At 46.4% G+C, this 25,585-nt stretch overlaps 1 protein-coding gene and 1 pseudogene across 7 annotated transcripts in view; both read left to right on the top strand.

Annotated features, from left to right (window-relative positions):
- LOC142573188 (ubiquitin carboxyl-terminal hydrolase 11-like) overlaps nucleotides 1–25,585 on the top strand; it is a 256,525-nt gene that overhangs the window by 224,966 nt on the left and 5,974 nt on the right. For all 7 annotated transcript variants that reach the window (XM_075682766.1, XM_075682764.1, XM_075682768.1 and 4 more), the window contains one exon: nucleotides 4,176–4,325. In XM_075682766.1, coding sequence (XP_075538881.1) covers nucleotides 4,176–4,325 — 150 coding nt within the window. The remainder of the gene's footprint in view (nucleotides 1–4,175; nucleotides 4,326–25,585) is intronic.
- On the top strand, nucleotides 8,525–11,195 carry LOC142573367 (uncharacterized; annotated as a pseudogene).

Raw genomic sequence — 25,585 nt, 5'->3', positions numbered from 1 at the left:
CTCAGACTGCGCGATAAGCGCATTGCGTGTCGACTCCTCGAGCCCGCATCTAGGCATTTTGTGCGTCGGCACCTCGTACTGTGCGACTAAGTACATTGAGCGTGGACTCCTCGAGCCAGCATCTAGGCATTTCGCACTTCGGCACCTTGGACTGCGCGAATAAGTGCATCGAGTGTCGACTCCTCGAGCCCGCATGTAGGCATTCCGCGCATCAACACTTCGGACTGCGCGAATAAACGCATTGAGTGCTGACTCCTCAAGCCCGGGACTAGGCATTTCGCGCGTCGGCACCTCCGACTGCGCGCCTAAGTACATCAAGCGTTGACTCCTCGAGCCCACATTTAGGCATTTCACACGTCAGCACCTTGGACTGCATGAATAAGCGCATAGAGTGTTGACTCCTCGAGCACGCGGCTAGGAGTTTCGCGCGTCAGCACTTCGAACTGCATGACTAAGCACATCGAGTATCGACTCCTTGTATCTGCGGCTAGGAATTTCACCCATCGGCACCTCGCACCTGCAACCAAGCATACTGCACGTTCACTCTATTGTCATATTGTCACAATAGCTTGTAATAATATCTATCATACCACCCCTTCATAAAGAGAACCTCATCATGAGCTCTGTTCACTAGGCCCCTTGGGCTGGCACAGACACCTGGCTGCAGAAGCGATCGAGGCATCATACAAAAGTATAATTCTGGAAAGCACCTAGCAGCTGCATATCTATCACTGGCTCTCCGATCCTAAGTTCCACAGCCATTGTCAGGTGAAAATAACTTGGAAGGCTGCTGACACTCAGAGCCTTCATTCAGTAACATGGTCAATTCTACCAAAAGAAAAGAAATGCCTCACTGATTGTACTGAAGATTGCTATCAATTGGGCAGCCTGCAGGTACAACACTGCAACTATATTCATGCCCACACTGTTCGGCATGTCACTTGGTTTGACACCCAGGCACCATGCTCATTGTAGAGCAGCAGCAAGGAATGTTATATCCAATGTCCAAAGACTACAAGTTTGGTGCCTTTTAAAAGAACTGAAGAGAAGGTGAAACTTTGAGAGCCATTATCTTAAAACTTCTTTTGCGTTTCTGTTCAGTTTCTGGGGCTGATATCTTTGTTACCGTGTAACATATTTTGGCTACGTTTTTTTTTTGTCATGTTCCTTGGGCCACAGTGCAGGTCATGAGATTCTCGCTTTCTTATCTTGAGCCTTTGTAAGTTTACGATATCGCTATTCGTTTACCTCGAAAGTGTGTAGATGCAAAGGTAACATAAAAAATTGCACCCCATAAAATTTGTGTTGCGAAGAAAAAGAAAAAAGAAAGGTAAAATGTCACGACCTTCAGCACGCGTTTACCTATACAGTCAATACTTAACAAGCCTTCTATCTCGTTTTTTACGTTCCCCAGGCTCTCCAGAAAGTTCGAGGGAGAAAAATTCTGCTCAATAAAATTTAATAAAATGTTCTCAAGATATCGCTCCGAAACTTTTATGAAAGCATCAGGGAGACATTATAAACATTTGTGCCCCCCTGAACAAGCACGGTGTCGCACGCACACAAGCAAATATAAACACATCTCACTTGATGACCATGGAAAATCGCTGTCAAAACGCTGCAGTGAGGAAGTGCGGCAGCACCTGCCTCTTGCTTCAGCGTGAACTATAAGCGGCAAAAACCCAGTGCGTGGCCCACTCTTTCAAGATTGCTTTCAAGATAGGGCTGAGGTGATCATATTGTCGGAAGTGGATCATCACAAATACGTCCTGCTTCAGTCAACTGTGTTGCTTTGCTGGCGAAAACCATATCCTTCTGTTTGTGCCAGTTCCGCGTACAAGTTTTGGGTACTCCGAACGCTCGTGATGTGGCCCAACTTCTGTCCGTCTCTGCGCACATGGTCACTTTCCTTTTAAACGCGGCATCATGATGAACTCGGCACTTCATGCTGATCGAGCAAATGCAGAAAACAGGAAGACAGAGGGTGGACTAATGCCTAAGCACAAATACTACAGCACGTGGAGGAACCTATGGCAGCTAGGTTCGAAGGGGGTACGAGGCGGCTATTTTGAAACGCCGATGGCGATATGGTAACACAGATTTAAGGTCGTACTCAATTCTAACGCGCCGATTCTAATGGGTCGACCTATATCTGAATAATTTTTTTTAATTTCTCGGAAAGCACAATATATAGGGGTCGACCTATATTGGTGCTCGACCTATTTTTGAATAAATACGGTATTCTTTTACCATTGCTGGTGGAATGTGGCATGTTAAACATCTTATCAAACATGGCAGTGCCTTCATCAGCATGGTCTTGTGTAGCAGTACTCAACGCATTGAAGTGAAAGTGAAGCCACATTGTTTACACGGAGGGTTAATAATAATAATAATAATAATAATAATAATAATAATAATAATAATAATAATAACTTCTTTATTTCCATCAGTGATGGAGGAGACTGCAGGTAAAAGTCGCTTTGGGCGAGCGACTTGACTAGAGCCCGCAGCCTCCTTTACAATGCAAACAGCGATTGAACAGGAGACATATATATACATAGCAATTGACTATATGTGAAATATGCACAAATATAAACGCAAAAACGCAACTTATCTGAAAAAAGCTCTTCAATTATTTAAGAAAGATTGAGTGACAAAATGTTCACGTAAAGCTCATACACCAGTTACATAAATATCAAGACCTGATTTCAGAAACAAATTTAAAAGTGTTGGTAGTGTGTATGATATCTTTTGTGTAGAATAATTGGCACCCGGAGTGACCACCTGCCACTGTTCCGTACACCTTGTGATGTAAGAATGTGTGTTCCTGGTGAGATTAGATAACTCATGAAGAAACTTTAAGTTCTCTTTTACCTCCCGTTTGAAAGCTTGACTTAGCTTAAAAGTCAAGCTTTCAAAAGCTTGACTTAGCTTAAAAGTTAGCTTAGCTTAAAAGTTAGCTTAGCTTAAAAGGTTAAAAACGGGTATTACATTTGCTATCTGAAATAAGTCCGATGTGTGGGCATTGTAAGGCAGGTTAAATAGTACTCGCAAAAATTTTTTCTGAAGTATATGTATCTTTTCTAGATTCGTATGTGATGTTGTACCCCACACGAGCGGACAATAATAAAGTGTAGAAAAAATCTACCTTAAGCTCAATGAGCGTGCTTTTTTGTTGCCAAAAGTAACAAGATTTGGCTAAAACAAGTGGCATACCCTACAACTGAGGGGATAGTACCAAAAGTGTATAATAGATGCAGTTCTTGTTCAGCAAATGGTATATTCATTGCTTTGATGATTGTTGCTAAGAAATCAACTTTAGATGTTGAGATATTTGAGAGGCCTTTCCACTTGACAAAGAAAGCAAAAAATTATGACCTAGACTGTACAGTAGTGTTTGGGACTGCACTAATTAGGGATTCGTGTAGCCCTTTTGTCTATTGCATTTATTGCAACACCAGCCTGGGTGGGGGGTAGGGGGTAGTAGGCAGGATGCCTGAATTCTCTCGCTATGCCCTCTGTGACAGATTCCTGTTATGACAAAAAATAAATGCGACTCCTTCATTTCAAAGTTGCGTAGTGCTTTCTTTGTAAGGCAGGTGTGCTTGCGACGCCCTCAACCAGTACTCAAGGTTTGTGCCAAATTTATGCAGCAGACAGATTGTGTGTGGGCAGACCAGTCGAACCGGGGGAGCTTTCCGTAAGCTGTGATGCTGTGGTGTTCTTTCTATGCCAACTCTATTCTGGGCAAAGGTGGAGGAATATAATGGACAGTGTAATTAGCCTGAAGAATAAGGTGAATGAGGGGGCCCAATTTATTTGTTAGTTACCATGCAAAGCTAACAGACGATAACACACCAGGCCTTTGGGGCACATCGGCAATGCTGACCAAGCTTTTGCGTACCTGCGCACAACACTGGTGCCCCACAGGGCCACTTTAAAGCCACTAGGAGACACAAGTGTTGGTAATGCTGGCACACCTGGCAGGTGGCCAAAAGTTGCCACAAAATTTTTCATCATAAACGTTCTCCGGGAAATTTAATTGTCTGTTGCCCGGAAAAGGGGTGAATAGAAACGTCTCTGACTGGGTCAGGACAGTGTGATGTTGGTGGCCAGGCGCCCTCTTCACCGTGGAGTGTGTGTCTGTGCACTCAGCATATTGCCCTTTGATGCAGCGTCTGAAGAGGCCCTGGGTCTGCCCGGTCTGGAGCCAACGCTTCCCGAGCGAGGTGCGGCCACTGCCACATTCTCTCTGGTGCCGAGACCGGGCACCGTGCAGCGCGTCCTGTGCCGCATTGACCGCAGCCCTCCGCCGTCCCCTTGTGGTTAGTGCTATCTACGGTGGCCTTTCTGCATGCAGTGTGCTGCTGCCATGCCAGAATGAAACACAAATCTGAAAAGCTCAAGGATTATTACAGCAGATTCCTTTAATCAAACAGTCTTTTTTCTGTGAATTAGGAGTGTTTTGCCTTGTTCAACATGTTTACCACAACGTGGATTACTATTTGGTCACACTGGTTATCCCCTCTCTTTGCACACGAAAATGCACATCCTCTCTTTAGTGAGGAAGCAATTCTTTGAGAAAAATCAATGCAGACAAGGTTTTTTTTAATTTTTGCTTCCAGTTGCAAACATTGTGACAACATCTGTCTGGAGCTTGAGAAAGTTTGAGAAAGTTGAAACTCACCGGTCGATCATGACTCACTTGATATATCTGATGTGTGACCCACCGGTGGATAAAGAAAGACACACAGAAATCAGGGCATTGAAAAGTATCACTATGGTGAACATGTTAAATATATACAACAGCACTGAATCCACCTAGAACGCTAGCTTACCCTTTCCTAAATCTTGCAACTGTTCTTTCACGTGAAAAGATCACATTGTTGCAGAGAAAGTTGCAACTTAAGTTTCATTTCTCCCACGATTCTCATTGCCCGTGGCAAATCACTTCTTTTTCTGTGCTGGTGATCTCGGAGGCAATATTCTCTGGGGCACAACTCTTGAGTGTGAGGGCTGCACAAAGAGAATATCACATTGCCCTACATAGTGCTGACAAAGTGAAGGGGTTGCGCCGATGAGCTGTTCTGTAGAAAAATCTGATAAAGTAAGGATGAACTGCAATTTTTTGTTTTGCCTGCTTCAGTTTACCAAATGTAAACAGCAGACATTCTGTCGGTGAAATTGGTACCGAACCTTTCCGATAGCAGTGTTGATCCTGTCCTATGTTTATGCCATTTTCTTACTGTGGAAAGCTCTGTTCTTTATAAAAGTGACACTTTGGATAGTTCGGACACTAATTGGTACTTTTAGTAGTTCTTTTGTTGTCCCTTGAAATGTGTGCTGACTAAAGACGCATTGTGTTGACATAATTGTGCATCCAAAAGGTGTAACCGTTGACTAGTGCTTCCATGCATTTTTCTCTCGCCTCATCAGCCTATAAACCAAGTTTATTTGAGTAAAGTGTTAACTCCCGAGTGCTTAGTTGTTGCTTTGTACATAACTTTTAATGTAGTGCCCGATGCCGTCAACCTTCTCCACGTTTCTAGCCCTTTTTCTATTTGATGTGATTGTTCTTAATATATAGATTCTTTTTTTTTCATTCATGTTTATGGCTGTTTGTGTGCGTATGTTGCCTTACTGGTGCCCCTAAAATGGGTGCTTACAGTGCAGGACTAAACTTGAACACAGACAAGAAAACTCAGACAGCTCTGCAAGGGCACAGACAGCACTGTTCGTGTTTTCTTGTCTTTCTGCACGTTGAATCCTGTGCTGTAAGCATATATTCCAGGATGACCCACCAACTAATCCAAACTTTTACCTTACTGCTGCTGTGGGAAATGACAATAAATGAAAGCGTCGGTGCACATTTTCACTGACATGCTGATCAAAATTTGTGGCGGATTCTTGAGTGTTGTACTTTGGGGCTGCTTCTTGTTTGGCAGGAAGCTTTGCGGGAATACCATGCTGCATTTTCTATTGAGCATAAAGTGCATTCTGCTGTTGACGTGATTAACTCAAGATGAAGAACAAAGACTTGTTATGATCACAAGACTTAATTTCCAAAAGGCATTATTTGCCTAGCCATGATCTGCATGATTTCGCTCTTTCCATACATACTAGGGCGGTATTCTCGGGTGATCACTTTAGGACAGAGATATTTTCACATTTGCAATACTTGGCAATGGACACGTTAAAGTATGCAGCTGACAGCGCTCTTGGCAGAGTGCCAGAAATGCAGTGTATGCAAATGTGTCCGGTGACAGGAGGAGGCGCTGCTGAAAAAAAATGCCAAGAGAGAGAGGAAGAGCTCATTGAAACTGCAACGAAGGTGGTTGAGCGACATGAAGAGGGAGAAGGGAATCAAACGATGAGAGGGCAGCAAACACGAGGGAGCCTGGAAACCAATCTGAGCTTTCCACATGTCCCTTCCTGACTGAGGAGATGGCACCGCGAGGGAGCTGCCAGAAGCTTGCGATACTTCTGAAGCATCCACCATTGGGTTCACAGTGTTGTGCAGGTCATGCTTATTCTCACTTCATATAATCGAGGTTGTTGATGCATTCGCTCTATGGCTATGGCGAGTTTGCCGGGACTGCATTAATCCGTAGTAAAACCCAGCAAGTCGCGAAATTGGAGGACGTATAGGCGAGGTTCCACTGTAACTACCCACAGACAAACTGTCAAACAAGCCAAGCCATCTAGTTGGCAAACTCGCATCTGCATCTTATTCAATCATACTTGTGTCTGTTCTTAGCAGTGGTGTAACATAACTGAAATACAGGCTGAATCGGTCACATTAAGTACCTTATCTACAAAGTTATTTAACCATCTGTAGTTCACCATGATAGCATTCGCACCATGTCATTGTGAGATTATGCATCCTATCGTCCCATCGAGCAAGTTAATTAAGCATGTAATGTTTATGTATGCTAAGAAATAGCATTGTCAAACACTAGCATCTGTGGCTTCCCACTTGTGAACTGTCATGTAGGCTGCGTTGTTGCTATTTTTGATCACCAATAGACGGTGAATTAAGTTCTCAACTCATCCGAATCTTAACTGGCTAGCTTACCCAATTTCCAAGACAATTCAGGGATTTTAGCATCTGTAGGCCTGAAAAGACTGCTAGCATATGTGTGTTCCAATACTCGCTGTAGACGGCAAAGTAGATGAGTAAGAGGACAGCAGCCATCTTAAGTCTTGTTCCAATCCTCACGAAGATATCAAAGTAAACAGCTTAGCGAGGACAGCATCGAATTCAACAACGATGCAGGCTACTTTCCTGTCCAAACAAGATGGTGGCTGAACAGGACGCTTGGCAACTTGCAGGAAGGTAGTCTGCATACAAGAAAATGTAGTGAGGCTTTCCTATGCCCTTAATGCAAGTCAGATCTTGTTTTTCATAGGTTCACAGGTGCAAATACTTAAATTACAGAAATAATGTGTGCTTTTTTCAACTTTTTCTTGTGACTGCGCGGTGGCATCATGTCGCAGAAGCGTCTTCCATAAGTCTTTCAGACGGCTCAAAACTCGTTCCATTACTTGGCCTCGAAGCTGTCTCGGCCGTCTTATTAGCTGTCTACGTAGACTGTCTCTGATGCTGGCCAGAATTGGAACACACCTATATTAATGGCAGGATGTGCGCTAGTGGATTGTCTTGGCTTGGACAGGTTTGACAAGACGCACCAAATGCTGCTTTGTCTGTTAAGAGGGGACGTGGCTTTCGCATAGCGAAAAACGACCGAAAAACCGATTTTTCAAACATCACATTTTCAGTTTTTATAACCCTTTCTCTACCCGATTCCAAAATATCTTCCCTGAAAACCGCTTAGAAGTGCTTTAAAAAAATTGTATCAGCCACGGCGACGAGAAGTTTTGCGGAAATCGCAAAAAGACGGTGTTTTTCAAGCCATGATATCTCCGTAACGGCGTAACCGAGCACCGCCATCTTGGTCGCAACAGAAAGATATTTCTTCAGCTTCAAATCTGCCGCCTTCCCGGAGCGAAAACAAACTAAGAAAAAGCAAAAGTTTCGAGGTCTCGCGGAGGTTCCTGATTGGCGGCGCACGGCCCCGTTGGTCTCCGGAGCGGTTGCCCCTAGCAACGGCGGGCGAAGTGCCGCGCGTCGTCTGCTCTTCTCGCAGCTACGTTCTCCATTGCCCGTATCACGAGCCTCTCCATAGTTTCGGTAGCGGCTCCGAAGCTCCGTGGCGTAGTTTCATGTTGGATCTCGGCTGTGATCATGGATCGGCGACGGCGCAAGAAGAAATACAATGCTTCGCATCAATTAGGCAGCCTTAAGCGCAAGTTTCCGATGCCAAAAAGTAAAGCGTCATGAACAGCTTTCAGTGTTGATTCTGCTGATGTTCAGTGCAGCGTGGACATCGTGGACACACAGCAGCAGTTCCCTCAATGCATGGATGCCTCGGACCCGCAACCAAGCACCTCGCGCGCCGACGTCTCGGACCCGCGACGACGTATCTTGCGCACCGACGTCTCGGACCCGCGATGACGCACCTCGCGTGCAGACGACTCAGACCCGCGACCAAGCACTTTGGGCGCCGACGACTCGGACCCGCGGCCAAGCACTTCCCGCACTGACTACTCGGACCCGCGACCAAGCACTTTGCGCGTGGATGAAACGCCGTCAAGATTCGGCAGTATAATTCAGGCTCACTTGGAACCGCACTACATATTGATAGAAGCTTCTCGTGGGCGAGCCGAGACAGTGCAAGCGTCACTCAGTTCTGTTTCGGCGACCGAGAGAAAAATGAAGCTCACAGGTGAGAGAGGAAGTTGTGCCGATGTGGAGCTGGCGGGTGAGGTTTTGGTTGTACAGGTCACAGCATTGAATGCTTTGTACAAGAATGCGTTGTGCCAAGAATGCTCTCAGCCGGGACTGACTGTTCATTTGGGAACAAGGCATGGATTGGCTGCACGAATGCTACTGACCTGCAATGCCTGCGGCATTGTTGCAAGTGAATGGTCATCGCCGCGAGTAGAGGGTGGTAAGGCTTTGACGTGAATATTCGTGCAATGCGAGCAATTAAAACCACCGGCAGAGGGGCAACTGCACTGACTGACTTTTGGTCAATAATGAACGTTTCACACAGAGGCTTGCACCATAAGACATTCCAAAGACATCTGAAATCAAAATTCAGGCCTGCTGGTGAGATGGCTGCTGCAAGTCTCTTTTCTGACGCTGTGGCAGCCGTGCGGAAAGTTTACAGCGAAATGAACCTGGCATTCACAAAAAATGTGACGGTAGTCTACGACGGGACATGGATGACAAGTGGTCATGCATCCCATATTGGTGTGGGCACAATAATTGAATTTTACGCTGGTCTGGTGCTTGACTTCATTGTGCTCTCGAACAGATGCCATGGATGCACGCTTGGGCTGAAAGAAAACGATGAAGGCTACAGTGAATGGAAAGAGAATCATGTGTGCCAAAAGAACACCGATGCAAACTCAAGCCGAATGGAGGTCGAGGCAGCGTTGATCTTGTTCAGAAGGTCACTGGAAAGGAATGACCTCCGCTACACATCTATTGTTTGTGATGGGGATAGCCGTACTTTCCAGACCCTTTGTGAAGACAAGGCTTATGGCTTCATTATATTTAACAAAGAGGACTGTATCAATAACGTAAAAAAGAGGATGGGTACAGCCCTGCGAACACTTGCCTCAAAAAGTAGAAGTAAACCAATTGGAGGGAAGGGTGGCCTGACCCAAGACCTAATCAAAAAGCTCACCAATTATTATGGCATGGCCATACGTAACAATAGTGAAGTAGATGATATGCAAAGGGCCATAATGTCAACCCTCTATCATATCACTTCAACAGATAAAGACCCTCATCATGAACTCTGCCGTCCAGGACCCCTGAGCTGGTGCAGACACCGGGCTGCAGAAGCTGAAGGTAAAGCTCCACCAGAACACAAGTACAAATTGGCAACACATGTTTCAACTGCGTTGCTGTCTGTGTATCAACGCCTCTCAGATCCTCAGCTACTCAGCTGTTGCCAAGGCAAGAAGACTCAGAATGCAGCCAAGAGTCTCCACTCTATCATTAGGTCAATTCTACCAAAAGAGCGTAATGCTTCATTGATCGCAGCGGAGACAGCTGTCAATGAGGCAGTCTGCAAGTACAACGCCGGAACGCTTCATGCATACAGACAGTTTTGTGCCTCACTTGGCTAGAAGCCAGGAAAGCATTCCCTTCAAAGAGCTGCAGAAAAGGATGCCCTACGAAAAAAAAAAAGGCATCAAAAAAACTTCAGATGAAAGGCCACATGCCCAAGAAGCCCTGCTGTGTTAAGGACACCAAGGAATACAATCCTGGTGTATTTTATAAGAGTGGAGGCAAGGCAAAACTTTGAAGGCCTTTTTCTCAAAACTGTGTTTTTGCCTTTCTGCTCAGTTTGCAGAGCTGATTTCTTTGTTACCGTTTGGCCTATACTGACTCTGCTTTTCTTGTCTTGTTCCTTGGGCTACAGTGCAGGTCGTGACATTCTTGCTTTTAGGCCTTGACGTTTTATAAATTGATGATGTGGCTATTCATTCACCCCGAAAGTGTGCTTGATACGAAGGTAACATTTCCAAAATTCACCCCAAAAATTTGTTTTGAAAAAAAATAAAAACAAGAATGTCACGACCTTCAGCGTGCATTTAGCTATACAGTCAGTACTTAACAAGCCTTCTATCATGTTTTTTAAGTTCCCCAGGCTCTTCACAAAGTTCGTGGTTGAAACATTCTGCTGAATCAAATTTAATAAAATGTTCTCAAGGTATCACTCTGAAACTTTTATGGAAGCATCAGGGAGACATTCTGAACATTTGTGCCAATTTTCATCAAAATCCATGAGGAAATAAGGAAGTTAATTTTCAAAGCCACATCCCCCCTTAACTTTTTTACATTCTCTTACATTAAATTAAAAATATTCTAGGAGAAAACAATGTTGAATCCTACAAAATACTTTGATTTAACACACACGCTATTCTGGACTGTCTAATGATGATGAGCCAGAACAGAAAACTACTTGGTCTCGTGTAATGTGCTGGCCTTGCCAGTAATGCAATCTCTAGTTTCTTCAGATGCATGTCTGCAGTAATAAACATTTATCCTACCTTTCAACACAATTATGTTGTGGTGGTGTTTTGTGCTCAATCACATCGAAAATTTATGTGGAAGTTTCAAAAAGCTACACTGGAGTGGACCTCGAGCCACTTGGGCCATGTGACACCATCGAAGTACATATTTAGTTGTTTGCAAACCTGGGGCGCAGCCATGTTTTTGGTGACGTCATAATGACTACACACTCCTGTCAATTATTTGAAACAGCACGTCGCCTGCTAGGAGCAGTACGCGACGAAAGCTGTGCAGTTTGAGCGGTCATGCACTCGCTACGAGACAGGCTTCGCATGGCACGTCTGGTGGATTGGATTGGATTCAACTTGTGGATGTGGCTATGGAATGGCACAATTGGATCCAATACATTGTCTAATGCGAGAAAATGGGGCCTGCAATGGGAGCTTCGGCGTTGCTCGAGCAGGGAGCAGGCGGTTGGAGGTGCAAAATGTGTTTAAGAGATGGCAGAAAGTGAATTCCGGCGTCACTTTCCTTTCTCGAGTGAACAGTGCGTTGAACAGCTCCCTCTGACGTGCCGAGATCCGAGGGCCCAGTCAGACATTCTTGTGCAACAACATGTTGTTGCCTCTTCAAAAGCGTGCCACTGTTCCTGTCGCTTTCTTTGGATGGATGGATCTATGGATGCTATGAGTATCCCCTTTGGAATGGGGCGGTAGATTGCATCACCAAACTCTTGTTATTATGTTGCCTAATGTTACTTTGTTTTTGTACGCCACCTCCATTGTTTGTCTACTTCTGCCAATCTTCTACTCGCCTCTTACCAATCTCTATTGCGGACATGTTTACTTTCTCCTGCTCACTGAACCCAAGGGCATCAAGGAGGCCAGAGGTGCCTAAATCGACCACTAGGCAGATGTGATCACATTCAGGGTGTCTACCAACCGGGAAAACCGGGAAAACTGGGAATTATCAGGGATTTTGAATAGTCTGGAAATACTCAGAGAAAACTCTGGGAATTTGTGCTTGTATCAGGGAAAATTGGGTGTAATTTTTTTGAAAGAGAATGAAAGTCGCGGTATTGCTGGCTCGAGTAACAGAGAGGAATCGTGAAGAATCTGCTTTGATGCCGTGTTGTTGGCTGGAAGAGTTGCCACTGTACAGTCAACGACCGGCTTTCCGGACGCTCGATAATTCGGACAGCTTTGCGGCACCATCACCTACCCCAAAGAGTCAGTGTATAAGAACATCTGAAATTCCAGACGCAAGAACCCTTCGCCGTCCGATTTTCCGGACTTTTTGCCGTGACCGCAGGTCAAAAATCGCATTAATCAAAGCCACCACTGCTGCCATTTTGATTACCTCGCCGCCTCGAACTGGCTCTCTCGCACGCAGATACGCTAGCAGCAGTAGCCACCACCGCGGCAGCACTAGGCCTAGCTGCTTCGACGTTCGCTACTGAGCTTCTTGCTATTCGACGCCGTGTTTTTCATAAAAACAATTCACCGCTGTCAGCAATGTCATCGACTGCGCCCTTGTCATCCTCGTAATTGTCTTCGAAGCTCGTAAAGCATGATGCGTTGCATAATGCCGGTTCCCGGAAGTCAGCTTCGCCTTAGTACAGTAGTGCTACGCGGTGAAACATAACACGTGTGGAAAGGGGCAATAGTCACTGTACAGAGTATGTATTCCTTAATTATACACGCGTGCACCCGCCATCTCCTGTCATAGTACAGCACCAATATGCCTAATAAGTATACTGGCAGGCATTCAGAGCTTTTTCAGATGTGCCTGTGGCGATTTGAGCCCAAAAGGACCCTACACCAGGTCTGGCCATTTTGAGCTGACAAGCGCAGAGCATTCATTGCGTGATAACAGTCGTGTTTGCAAAGTATTACATCGCTACGCACCGCGGAAAGACGTGAAAGTTCAAACCGAACGCCGTTTTCCCTTCCCCTCGCGGCTGCCACGCACCAAGCTGGAGGATGACGTACACATGCTAGTGTGCTACGTACACATGTTTTTGCACTGTGACGTCGCTCGTGGTGACACGTGACTTCAAGCATTATTCAAGGCAAGATCTTTTATTTGTGTAATATATTGCTTGAATAGACGAATTAAAGCTTAGAGAAATAATAAAACACACAAACTGAATGTCTGCATGTTTTTGTTTTACTTCATACCGCAGCAAGAGAGATGTACTTGCGTTTTATCTGCTTGTTCCCATGTCGTGCAATCGCCCGCACAGACACCAAAAGTGCGGGATCATGCTCTGTGATCCGCTTGTGTCTGCCTCAGTATTCGTGTAGCACTGACTTACACAGCTAGTCAGGTGCCCTCGTACACAGTGCGCAAAATCGTGCGCTGCGCGAAACGAGACAATCACAACAGCTCGCGCGCGACACCATCAGCACAAGTGCACAGCGCCACAAAAGAAAAAAAAAAGAGCAAGGAGAAAAAAAAATGAAAGCTGGGGCCCTTGTATGTGTCACGCGATCCTCGATGTCCGGTGTAGGAGAACGCAGGGAAGGAATTTCGCTTGCTGAGGTTAGATGGGGCGAGTGGAGAGAGTGTATTGCTCCTTAAATCATGGGTTGGCAGCACTAATATATTTCTTCGGCTATTAATGAGCCGACTTGAAATTTTTTTTGCGGCAGAACGCTCTCTAGAGGACACGTAACAACTTGACCAACAATGACCCTATTTTCGGACATTTTCGCGTCCCCTAGGGAGTCTGACAAATCGGACGTTGACTGTAAAACTGACCAAGAGGATGTTTCAAATAGTCTGTGGGGCAAACGCACGGCAGAAGGAAGACGAGAACAGACAGGACCTACGCATTAAAGAATGAACGGTAAAGGAAGCGTGCCACTGCTTCTTTGAAGGAGTTTGAGCTCACACAAAAAAAATAGTGTTGGCTGATGCCGAAATGCAGATGCCCCTTGTGTAAACAAAGTAACCCTTTAAAAACGCAACACTCAGGCGTTGTGCGTGGGCTGAGAGTATGTCAGAACAGTTGAGGTTTACTAAAAAGCCGTTGTGAGAGAGAATATTACTTGTGCGAAAGTTCTGGCCTCATACGAATGAGCTTGCTATCAATTGATAGAAATAGCTCATATTGAAAATATTTGCTTCTACATGCATCTTCTTTTTATTCGTATTTTAGAATGTTCAAGTCGATTCGCAATGGATTTTACCTTTTTTTTCCGAAGGTATTGACGCGTGTACTTATATTTAACGGGCGACCATGTTTCACCGCCTAACAAATGTTATCGCACAGCGCGGGACGCGTCTGCATGTATCCGAAGTTTCTGGAAAGTTATCATTGCTTCTATCCGCTGTCTGTTGTCGCCGAACCTTGTGTTATCTGATTTCATCGCGCGACTCGAATGTTGTAGAACTTTGTGGAAGGCATGCGGGTCCCAACGATTAGTCTGGAACATTCGATGCACTTGATCCGCTGATCAGATTTTCGACGATCGCCGACCGTGTTCCCCGCTATCGTTGTGCTATAAGTGTAGCCTCTTTTTGTGGGCACAGGTTCGGCCAATAAAAGTTAGTTTTCGGGCTCTGTTTTCCGATCCATTCGAACTCTGCTCGGCGCCTGCAACGTTACAGTGCGTCATGGACACGGTGTTAGCAGGATTGAAGTGGCACACCTGTCTCGTTTATTTGGATGACGTCGTCGTCGTCGCTGGAAATTTCGACGATCACTTCAGGTGGCTTGCGACAACACTAGAGGCCATCAAGTCATCAGGGCTTACTCTGAAGCCGGAAAAATGCCGCTTCGCTTGCGATGAGCTTCTGTTCCTAAGCAACCTAATCAGCAAATCTGGCGTCCGTCCAGACCCGCAAAAGACAGCTGCCATCGCACAGTTTCCGCAACCCATCAACAAGAAGGCAGTGCATAGATTCCTTGGCATGTGTGCCTACTACAGGCGCTTTGTCAAGAACTTTTCACGCGTCGCCGAGCCTTTGACACGTCGTAACTAAATGTGATGTTGAGTTCAAGTGGAAAACGCCGCAGGCCGACGCATTTGAAGAATTCAAACGACGCATGCAGTCGCTGCCGGTACTTGCACACTTCGATGAGTACGCCGATACAGAAATCCATACTGACGCCAGTAGCCTAGGCCTCGGTGCCGTTCTAGTCCAGAGAAGAAACGGAGTCGAACAGGTGATAGCTTACGCTAGCCGGTCGCTGTCAAAAGCGCAAGGCAACTATTCTACGACCGAAAAGGAATGCCTCGCCATCGTTTGGGCTACAGCTAAATTTCGCCCTTTATGGCAGGCCATTCAAAGTCGTCAGTGACCATCACGCGTTGTGTTGGCTAGCGAATATAAAGGATCCTTCAGGACGACTGGCGCGGTGGAGCCTCAGACTACAAGAATACGACATCACTGTAACCTACAAGTCCGGACAAAAACACTCCAATGCCGATTGCCTATCACGCGCACCCATTGACCCGCCGCCGCAAGATGACGAGAATGACGACGCCTTCCTTGGAATTATAAGCGCGGAAGACTTTGCTGAACAGCAACGGGCAGACCCGGAGCTAAAAGGCCTCGTCGAATATTTGGAAGGGCACACTGACGTTGTCCCCAGGGCATTTAAGCGCAAATTATCTTCCTTCACGCTTCAAAACAATCTACTCGTGAAGAAGAACTTCTCACCAGTCCGCGCCAATTACTTTCTTGTTGTCCCGTCAGGACTTAGTCCAGAAGTATTGCATGCCCTACATGACGATCCGACCGCTGGACACCTCGGATTTTCCCGGACACTATCGAGGATACAAGAAAAGTATTATTGGCCGCGCCTGACCGCCGACAGCGCCCGTTATGTCAGAACATGCCGAGACTGTCAGCGACGCAAGACACCGCCGACAAGGCCAGCCGGATTACTACAGCCAATCGAGCCTCCTTGCCGACCATTCCAGCAGATTGGGATGGACTTGCTGGGACCCTTTCCGACGTCAATAACCGGAAATAAGTGGATCGTCGTGGCGACGGATTACCTCACCCGCTTCGCTGAAACAAAAGCACTGCCGAAAGGTAGCGCAGCCGACGTGGCGAAATTTTTTGTCGAAAACATCCTGCTGCGACATGGCGCCCCAGAAGTCCTCATCACCGACAGAGGAAAGGCCTTTACAGCGGAGCTCACCCAAGCCATTCTGAAATACAGTCAGACAAGGCACAGGAGGACAACGGCCTACCACCCGCAGACGAATGGTCTTACGGAGCGGCTGAATAAGACCCTCGCCGACATGCTAGCAATGTACGTCGACGTCGAACACAAGACCTGGGATGCCGTCCTGCCGTACGTAACATTTGCTTACAACACGGCGGTGCAAGAAACAACACAGATCACGCCGTTCAAGCTGGTCTACGGCAGGAACCCGACGCTCGACGCCATGCTGCCGCACGTCACTGATGAGGAGAACCTTGACGTCGCTACCTACCTCCAGCACGCCGGAGAAGCCCGACAGCTCACCCGCCTGCGGATCAAGAACCAGCAGAGGACTGACAGCCGACGCTACAACCTCCGACGCCGCTTCGTCGAGTACCAGCCCGGCGACCGTGTTTGGGTGTGGACCCCGATACACCAACGAGGACTCAGTGAAAAACTACTGCGACGATATTTCGGACCCTACAAGGTCATCCGACGTATTGGCGCACTGGACTACAGTGGAACCCCGTTCATACGTTTTTCACCGGACCGGGGAAAAAAAACGTAACAGCCGGGAAAACGCAACAGTGAGGAAAGCTCCGAAAATGAATGAAAAAAAGGGCAGCTTCAACTATAGACAATTTATTCCCACAGAGTGCGCTTAGGACTTAAAAAAGTCTAGAATGATGGCTTGCCGTTTCTTTCGCTCGCTAGAAATCGCCACACGTTTCTCAATAGCCTGGAAGGCCGCATTGCTGTCAGCGTCGCTGTGAGGTGCGACGTACCTGCGGAGGAGGTCTAGAGCCGCGACGGCTTCTCCAAAGCTAGGATTTGGCCACTCCCCGGCATCATGCGGCTCGTGCTCCTCGTCGTCACCGTGCCACGGCAATGGCAACGGACAAAGGAATATCCGCGGGAAATTTTGCCCTCTTTGGCGTAATCATGCTAACCTGCTAACGATTGTTTGGTATTGCTGCGGAGCGCGCGCGTCCGAGCAGCCCGGTTGCGCGCGGCGCGCCGTGGGAGAAATGTAAACAAGAGAGGAGAGCTGGCCCGATAGGCGGAGCAACGCCACGAGCAACGCCAACTTCCGGTTTCACTTTTGCTTCACAAAGAGTGACGTGAGGGCCTCTCCCGAGTTTCCTTCCCCCGTGAGTCGACCCGTCCAACAACCATGCGGTGACTCTAATCACAGTGATGATAGTGAGAGCATTTTTCACGAATGGCCACTTAGTGGCGGCCTCTCGAACTAGCATGCGGCTTCTTGCAGCCAGTTCCATAGCCAAGCCCGGCCAAGCCCAGCCAAAACTTGTCAAAAGCCAAAATGGCGGCTGGAGCGCGTTGCCTACTTCAGCCCAGGCGGGCTCAGAGTGCTAAGTTGCGACGTATCATGCGGGAACGTTTTCACAGCTACGACGTAACAGCGGGGTTCCTTATACATTGGATCCTATGGAAGCTATGCCGGGACCGGATGAAAACGACGTAGCAGCCTGGAAAACGCAGCAGTGAGGAACGTAACAGCGGGGTTCTACTGTACGAGGTCGTGCCAGACGGCATTTCGCATTCACAGCGACGCCGCGCGCGATCTGAAGTGGTCCACGTGGTGCGTCTTAATCCCTTTTACGGACACTGACGAACTTCTTTATTTTGTTGTTTTCTTTGCTAGGAGTGCTTTTCTTTCATTACTTTCGTTTGTTTGCAGCATCGGGTCGATGGTTTTTAAAGGGACACTAAAGGTTACCAGAAAGTCAAGTTAAAGTGATAAAGCAATGCTCTAGAACGTCTAAGGCATCAATATAATCGCGAACAGAGCTTCAGTAACCGAGAAATTGAGGTAAATGCACGACACGATTTGAGACCCCCCAGCGACATTCCGGTACTAGCCCGATGACGAAAGTGCTCCTCATCATAATTTATGTCACTAGTACTCAACTACTCGTATTAAAAAGATCATTTCATTAGATTATAAGACGGAAGAAAATGCTACTTCTCTACTTCTATTCGATTCTAAGAAAAAATAAAGAACATTTTGACGTTACCTTTGAGTAGTATGGGTGATCGAAAGGTTTCGTTTTCGCTCGACTCTGCGCGCTCGACTTTGCGCTGTGCGCGCTTCGGAGTTTCAGTTGTTTCTTTATCGCGTTGTACTGCGGTGGTCCTTCTGGCTCGCGAAACTTGCATTTGGAACTAGCAGCGAGAATGCCACGTCCATGTGATGTCGTGGGATGCGCGAACGGTCCGCGGAACTTGGCCAAGGGCAGATGAAGCGACGAATCCAATGTTACTTATCACTGTGTGCCAACGAGTGAACCTCTCCATTCAAAGTGGTTAAGTGCCGTACCTCTGACACAGCGCGCTGGCAAAGAGCCAAAAAATCACGTAGTGTGCTCGCTGCACTTTCCTCCAGAGGATTACGAGTTCAATGCCGACTTACTGAAGTCGCGTGAAGTGCCTTTCAAAGCAGGCCGTCGTCGCATACTAGTACGCAACGACGCCGGCAGCGCAAGCCCTCAACAGCAGGTCATGTTCATCAGTGCTTAAATCGCTGAACTCGAGCCCAGCATCGCGAGCTAATGTGTCGTTGTCAGGGTCATCCATTGCAACGAGCGTCGAAGTTGGCGTCATAAAATAAAGAACCAGCTTATCGTCGTGCGCCTTCCCTTCCACAAGCTGCCATAGTTCCGCTGTCGCGCTGCTGTCGGCTCTGTCTTGGCTCTGTTTCTGGCCGCACGTTTGCGTTTTGTGCAGAAAAGCCGTAGCGCCGTCTGCGGGAGCCGTTTTACTCACCGACGGCGCAATGTCACTATGCGACCATGACTTCAATACTCCTCGATCGGAGGGCGGGTGATTTGAGCTGCGCTAGAGGTACGCGCACGCTTCAGAATGCATTTTCTCTTAACGTAAGTCTCTTCTTCGCACGAAACAAGCGTTTCGAGGTTTCTGGGATGGTATTTCAACAGTCCACATTGACTTAATATTAACCTTTAGTGTCCCTTTAAGAGGGAGGTATTGGCACGTGTACTTATATTTAACGGGCGACCACATTTCGCCGCCTAACAAATGTTATCGCACAGCGCGGGACGCGTCTGCATGTATCCGAAGTTTCTGGAAAGTTATTGATGCTTCTATCTGCTGTCTGTTGTTGCCGAACCTTGTGTTATCTGATTTCATCGCGCGACTCGAATGTTATAGAACTTTGTGGAAGGCATGCAGGTCCCAACGATTAGTCTGGAACATTCGATGACTGCTGTATAAAAGCCGACACACTTTACCCGCTGATCAGATTCTCGACGATCGCCGACCGTGTTCATCGGTATCGTTGTGCTATAAGTGTAGCCTGTTTTTGTGGGCACAGGTTCGCCCAATAAAAGTTATTTTGTCTTTCACAGTATTTGCTACTGTGTTCTTCAACGTCACCACCACGTGACAGTATTTTATTTGCTATGCATTTCACTAACCCCTCACTTCTGTTTTCTTTACACCACTCCTTACTATTAAAACTGGATTAAGTAGTTTTTCTTTGTTTTTAAGATACTTACCAGAGTGTAACAGCATCGGGTGACATGGTTTCAGCCCGTCTTGAAATAAAACAAAGTTCTCTGTCACTCAGGGAATTTTACGAAGCCACTCAGGGAAAACCTGGAAAACTCGGGGAATTCGGAAATGTCAACTTGGTAGACACCCTGACATTCTAATAAAACTTGCTCCATCGTTTCCCTAGCTTTACTTCTGCAAGCACATGCTTCTTTCTTATATCTCGCTTTATAGGTGTGTGTTCTAAGGCATCCTGACCTCGCTAAGAAAAGTAATGAGCTTCCCTTTGAGTTATTGTAAACTTTTTCTTTCCTGATTTAGTTTTTTTTCCTGTTAAGTAGTTACTCACAGCAGGTTTCTTTTCCATTGCTGCCACCCATGAGATTATCTCAGCCTCTCCGACTTTCCGCTTGACGTTCTTTGTTGCTGTGTTGCCCACCCTACAGGCAGCATACTTGCTGGTAAGCTTCCTGGTTCTTTTCCTCCACTGCGAATCAATGTTTTTCCTGTACAAATACTTGAACACACTTCCAGCCCATTTACTTTTTTTCATATTTGTCAGTCGCTCTTCCTAGTCAATTTTAATGTGTGCTTCCCTCACTTCAAAGCTTGTCCAGCCCATATCACCCTGCACAGCTTCCTTTGTAGTCTTCCTGTGAGCGCCCAATGTGAGGCGTCCCACTGACCTTTGGTTGCCATCGAGTCCCGATTGTACCCCTGATTTCAAGCAAACAACCGCACTTCCAAAAGTAAGTCCTAGAACCCTTACACCTTTCCACATACCCTGGAGCACCTCGTACCTATTGTTTCCCCATAATGCTCAGTGTTTCATTACGGCCGCATTTCTTTTTCCCTTTGCTGTTATTTTTTCCTGTGCTTCCACATATCTCTTGCCTTTGTTTATTCATATTCCAAGGTATTTCCTGGCCTCTACTGACATTGTCTGTTCAGTGTTCTAATTGAATAACATAACGCCTGATTTTTCAATGCTAAATTTCAGACCTAAATTCTCACCTTCCTGTCTACAGATATCGGCCAGACAGTGGATATCACTTTGCTTGTTAGCTGGCAACACAACGTGGACTGCATAAAGCAAACCTGGAAGCTGCAGCTCTACTACTGTAGCCGCCCCTTTTTTCCTGTGCACAACACACCTTAGCAATCATGCAGAAAAGCTAATACTAACTGTGGCAGTCATGTGTACTGTATCTGTTCAAATCCAATCAATTTTCCAAATAATCACATACCAAACTCTAGGGTCTGCTTAGATTTGAGGATTTTAAAAAAACATGCCAGTTTCTTAGTGAAGTTGATAAATGTGATGCATAGCTAGTGCCATATATAAAAGTCAGTATTGCAGCGGCTACTAGCTGTGCGAGTAGCCAACTGAAGTACACGGGCGACCTCGCCATTTTGACCTGTGTCGTATCGGCGTGTGGCGTGGCGTTATCGTAATGCCACCAGACAGGCGATGTCAATATGCATCTGCTTTCAAACGAATATTTGTGCTAGCTGCAGAGGCATGTGCTCATTACTGCCATTGCAGAGTCACTTCTTCAAAAACTCAAAAGCGACGAACACAGGAGAAGGCCTGAGCAAGCGCAGAGAACGCTGAGGCCGGAGGTCTTACCTTATATGCACCGTGTAAGCCATAACCTAAAGAAGGTTGCAGGCAGATATGGGGTGCCAGTCATGTTCTCAGCGCCACACAAGCTTGCCCAGCTGTGTCCTTGCAGTCTCTCTTATGGGCGCAAGAAATGTGGCTGTTTTAACGTACACGCCAAGCAGCACACAAAATGTGCTACTGGAACCGTGCCGTCTCGCGGCAAGACGTGTCGGCCAGGCTGGGCGATCCGTAAATGAGCGTGCACTGAAAGTTAAAGACTGAGCACATTTGCCTAAGCACTGCAGTCCACATCAGTGTGAGCAGAGGCTGGAGAAGAAGCAGGGACACCATGGCACGAGAATTGTTAGAGGCATTTCATATAAAGAGCGAGGTTTGTCTTGCATTAGCGACACTTCAGTTTTACTTTTGCATGCCGAGAAGATTTTTCGATAGCCAGTTGTGATTGGGGTATTGTGCAATTGAAGCTGTTTTTGTATGTTGCGCATTCGCCTGCATGTATATATTGCATGTTATACAATAGAGAATAAACAGTCGAAAGTTGGCACTCCCGTTGTTACCTTCCCTCCTTCCTTGTTTGCGCCAAAGTGATCATATTTATGGTCTACTCAAAAGTATGAACCGGCTAGCCCAGCAACATGTACTTCTGTAGTTCGCAAGTGCCCGTAGTTCTGCCTGAAAAGTATCACATTCACAGCGAGCAGGTATCGTTGTAGACGACACTTGTAGCATACCTCTCAAAGGTGCAACACTTCCTCGCACTACAAAATTTTTATTTCCATAAATACCTGATGAGTATTTTTGCATAAGTACATGCATGGTTGTTATTGCTGTTGTAAAAATAAATAGTTATTCACTGGCACAAAATCGAGAACAGAATTGCAGAAGAATGCATACCGTGGTGTGTCCTGGTGATAAACTGTGCTTCAGTCTCAGTCGTACAAAGTTTATGTAATATATTGTGCATCATACAAGGTATCCTAGCTAACTCTAGCCAGCGTTTTAAAAACATGCAACTGCCACGTAGCTGGACAGAATAAGGTTAATGTTGTTTGCCGTCACTTGGAGATACTGAATTTTTTTTTCTTCCTGCCTAATTAGATAGTCTTAATTAATCAACTTCACAAATATAACGAGATAAAGTGTCAATAAAAAAATTGCATAGCAACATGAAAAACTCCAGATACAGCTTTCTGTTTCTCAGTACGTGCTACATAAAAGTGTTTTTTCAAGCGTGAAAGTAGACCGCAATTGCACGCAAATTTGCCATGCAACTGGCTGCTCGAAGTGTGTATTCGCGGGCTTCTTTCACGCTAGGAAAAGCATCTTTATGTAGCACGTAATGAGCAACAGAAAGCTGTATCGGAAGTTTTTCATGTTGCTTTACAATTTTCTCACTGACACTTTTCATTTAATTATAATATTTGAGAAATTGATTAACTAAGACGAGTTATCCAATTAGGCAGAATGCAAAAAATAATTTAATTATTTGGAAGCGAAGGCAAACATTACCTTTGTTCTGTCCAGCTACGTGGCATTTGCATGTTTTTAAATTCTGGCAAAAGTTAGCTGGGACATCCTTTATAAGATACTGCAAAAATAAAACTAGATTTTGCACGAAAATATTTTAGTATAGCTTCGTTTACTGCGCCGCAAGAAAACACCACTAGTCTAAGGATTGAAGTTGATCCTTGTGCTTGCTGTACTTCCCATCATTCCCATGTAGGTTGAAGCAATGTTCGACAGGCACTAGCACCACATTTCCCTCTAGGGTATTTATTTGGGAACTCTATGGTGAACCCTGTCCTCGCTTTTTTGTTCGGCCTACATTTGATGCAAGTTTTTTTTTTTTCTGGGGTCGGCTTAGGGTCGGGGTCGGCCTAGGTTCGAGTAAATACAGTACAGTGAAACCTCGTTAAACCTTAGTTGGCCGGAGCTTGGGAAAAGTATGTACTAAACAGTACTGCTTCACCAAAATAGCATGAGATCGCCCACTTACCTGTCAAAAACGGAACTCGGAGAGAGAGGGCGATGAAAGGGGAAAAAGACATGCAGTATTTATTCACTTCGCGCGACAAGTGTTATGTTCATTTGATGCCGCGGTGGCCTAGCAGCGATGACAGGGGCCTCAAACTTACTGAAGCTGCGAGCCAGCCAGCTTTTCAGCCAGCCTCCTCTTCTCGACAAACACTCGCATGGCAGATTCCTCGTTGGCATTGCATATTCTCCATGCACAGGCGCAGTAGCGTTGCAAAAGTCGCTGAGCACCTTTTCTTTCCGGGGTGCTGTTCTCATCGCAACAATTGCATTCATGAAGCTGACGTAACTGTTAGCTTCTGCCACTGTTGGGCCTGAATCGCCCGTACTGTCGCTTTTTGTGTCATATTTATGTCACTTGAAGTGTCGCTGGCGACACTTCGGATACAACAGAGGCATTGATGGCGAAAAGTCGGACCTCGTAGCCGACATCGCTTCGCGGTCGCAGCAGAGCTGCCGAGCAACTTCTTCGCATTCCAAATGCCACACACCATAGTCAACAGTAGATCCATGTCGTGTGCCAGCGCCGACTGCTTCGTGTCACCTTCAGTAGCACGAACAATGTCTAATTTTTCTTCTATGCTGAGCACCTGGCGTCTTTTTTATCCGAGCTTCAGCATGACGCGAGTCCTTGCTTGCACGACGCCACAACGCTCTCTGGCACGGCGCCGAAATGATGCTGATGTTGCTTCACGCGCAAACGCATAGGGCGCTTGGAGGCCGTTGGTCTGATCTCTGAGGTTTGTTGTTCTGCCGGGCTGCCCGATGGAGACGACAGACTGCCATGTTTGCGCGGCGAAAAGTGGAAACACTACATGTTAACCGATACATACGCAATAAGCTGGCACGGTTTATGTGGATACAAAACACATTATGTTCAATGGCCGCCGAGACGGGGATTTGACTTTACTACTTTTAAAACGAAACTACTGTTTAAGTGGGTATGGTTGAACGAGGTTTTACTGTATTACGATTTGAGAACATGTTTAAGCTCGACAAAAAAAAATTTTTTTTCATGGAAGTATTTTATTGATTAGAAGATGAGAAACATTCCATTTTGTAGTGTGTTGCACCCAAGCAGATGACAAATGAAGCACGTCAACTTCCGGGAAGTTCACCGTCTGCCAATTGGCTTCTCTGCCCCTCCCGTTCCCACATATTTGTTGCGTCACTTTGTGACGTTGCAGGGGCCTGTGTAGCTTACACGCAAGCAAGCCCTGTTCCCTGATAAGTGCGTCATTGTTTCTGCATGTGCGTACAGAGCACTTTTTTCCCCCCTACTTGCCATGGCTTAACACTGTCTTGCACTGCCGGCACCATCTAGTTTCCGTTGCACAAACTGTTGCTGCAAAGTGTTTGTATGTTCTCCTAATATTTCAATAAGCATCAGCTGGGAGTCGGCACTATCTTTTAGAGCTCAGGAGAGGTATTCTGCAAGAGTCCACAAGGTGGACTCTTACAGAATATGTACCACCTCAGCTATAGTGTACTAGAATAATGTCCTAGTGGTGCGAGCAAGAGAGAGAGGCAATAATAGGCCGGTTGAAGCAAACGCCAGTAGCCGCCGCTGGTGGCGCTGCTGCACCTTTTTCTAGCTGCCGGTGCGCGGTCAGGCTGGCTCAGACATGCTCTGCGGCTGTTTGCTCTGTGTGTTTTCCAAGCCGTGTTACGTTCAACATGGTCATTATGGTGAAAAACAGTGGATGTTTTGAAAAAGAAGGCGTCTCTCTGCGTGTACTGCACCATAGGAGGCACGATGCCAAAAAGAAAGACGGACTCCGGGCTGCCATGTACAGTGGTTATCCGGGTGCTCCGAAAGCGTCGTTGTTCGCCGTACCAACAGAAGATGAACCTCAGCAGTTCGTCATTACTGTAAACTGCCTTTCTTTCAGTAACCTCGCCCATTCTGTCTCCAAGGGAAATTGTGAACCCAGTGTCCTTAGTTCCTTGTTAGATGCAGATGCCAGCCAGCAAGCCTCTCTAAGTGGAAGGCAGGAAATCATCAACAAGTTCTTGGATGCTGGCAACATTGATGCAGCAAAAGCAGTGATTCTGAAAACACTGCCAGAGCACTCTCCTTGCACTATAGAATCCAGTGACAGCCGCCTAATTTTCTATATCGCTGGTTATGTGG

The sequence above is a fragment of the Dermacentor variabilis genome, chromosome 2, assembly GCF_050947875.1.
Source record: "Dermacentor variabilis isolate Ectoservices chromosome 2, ASM5094787v1, whole genome shotgun sequence".
In the NCBI taxonomy this organism is placed as follows: domain Eukaryota; kingdom Metazoa; phylum Arthropoda; class Arachnida; order Ixodida; family Ixodidae; genus Dermacentor; species Dermacentor variabilis.
The sequence above is the reverse complement of the archived record's forward strand: the minus strand, read 5'-3'. Positions and strand labels throughout refer to the sequence as shown.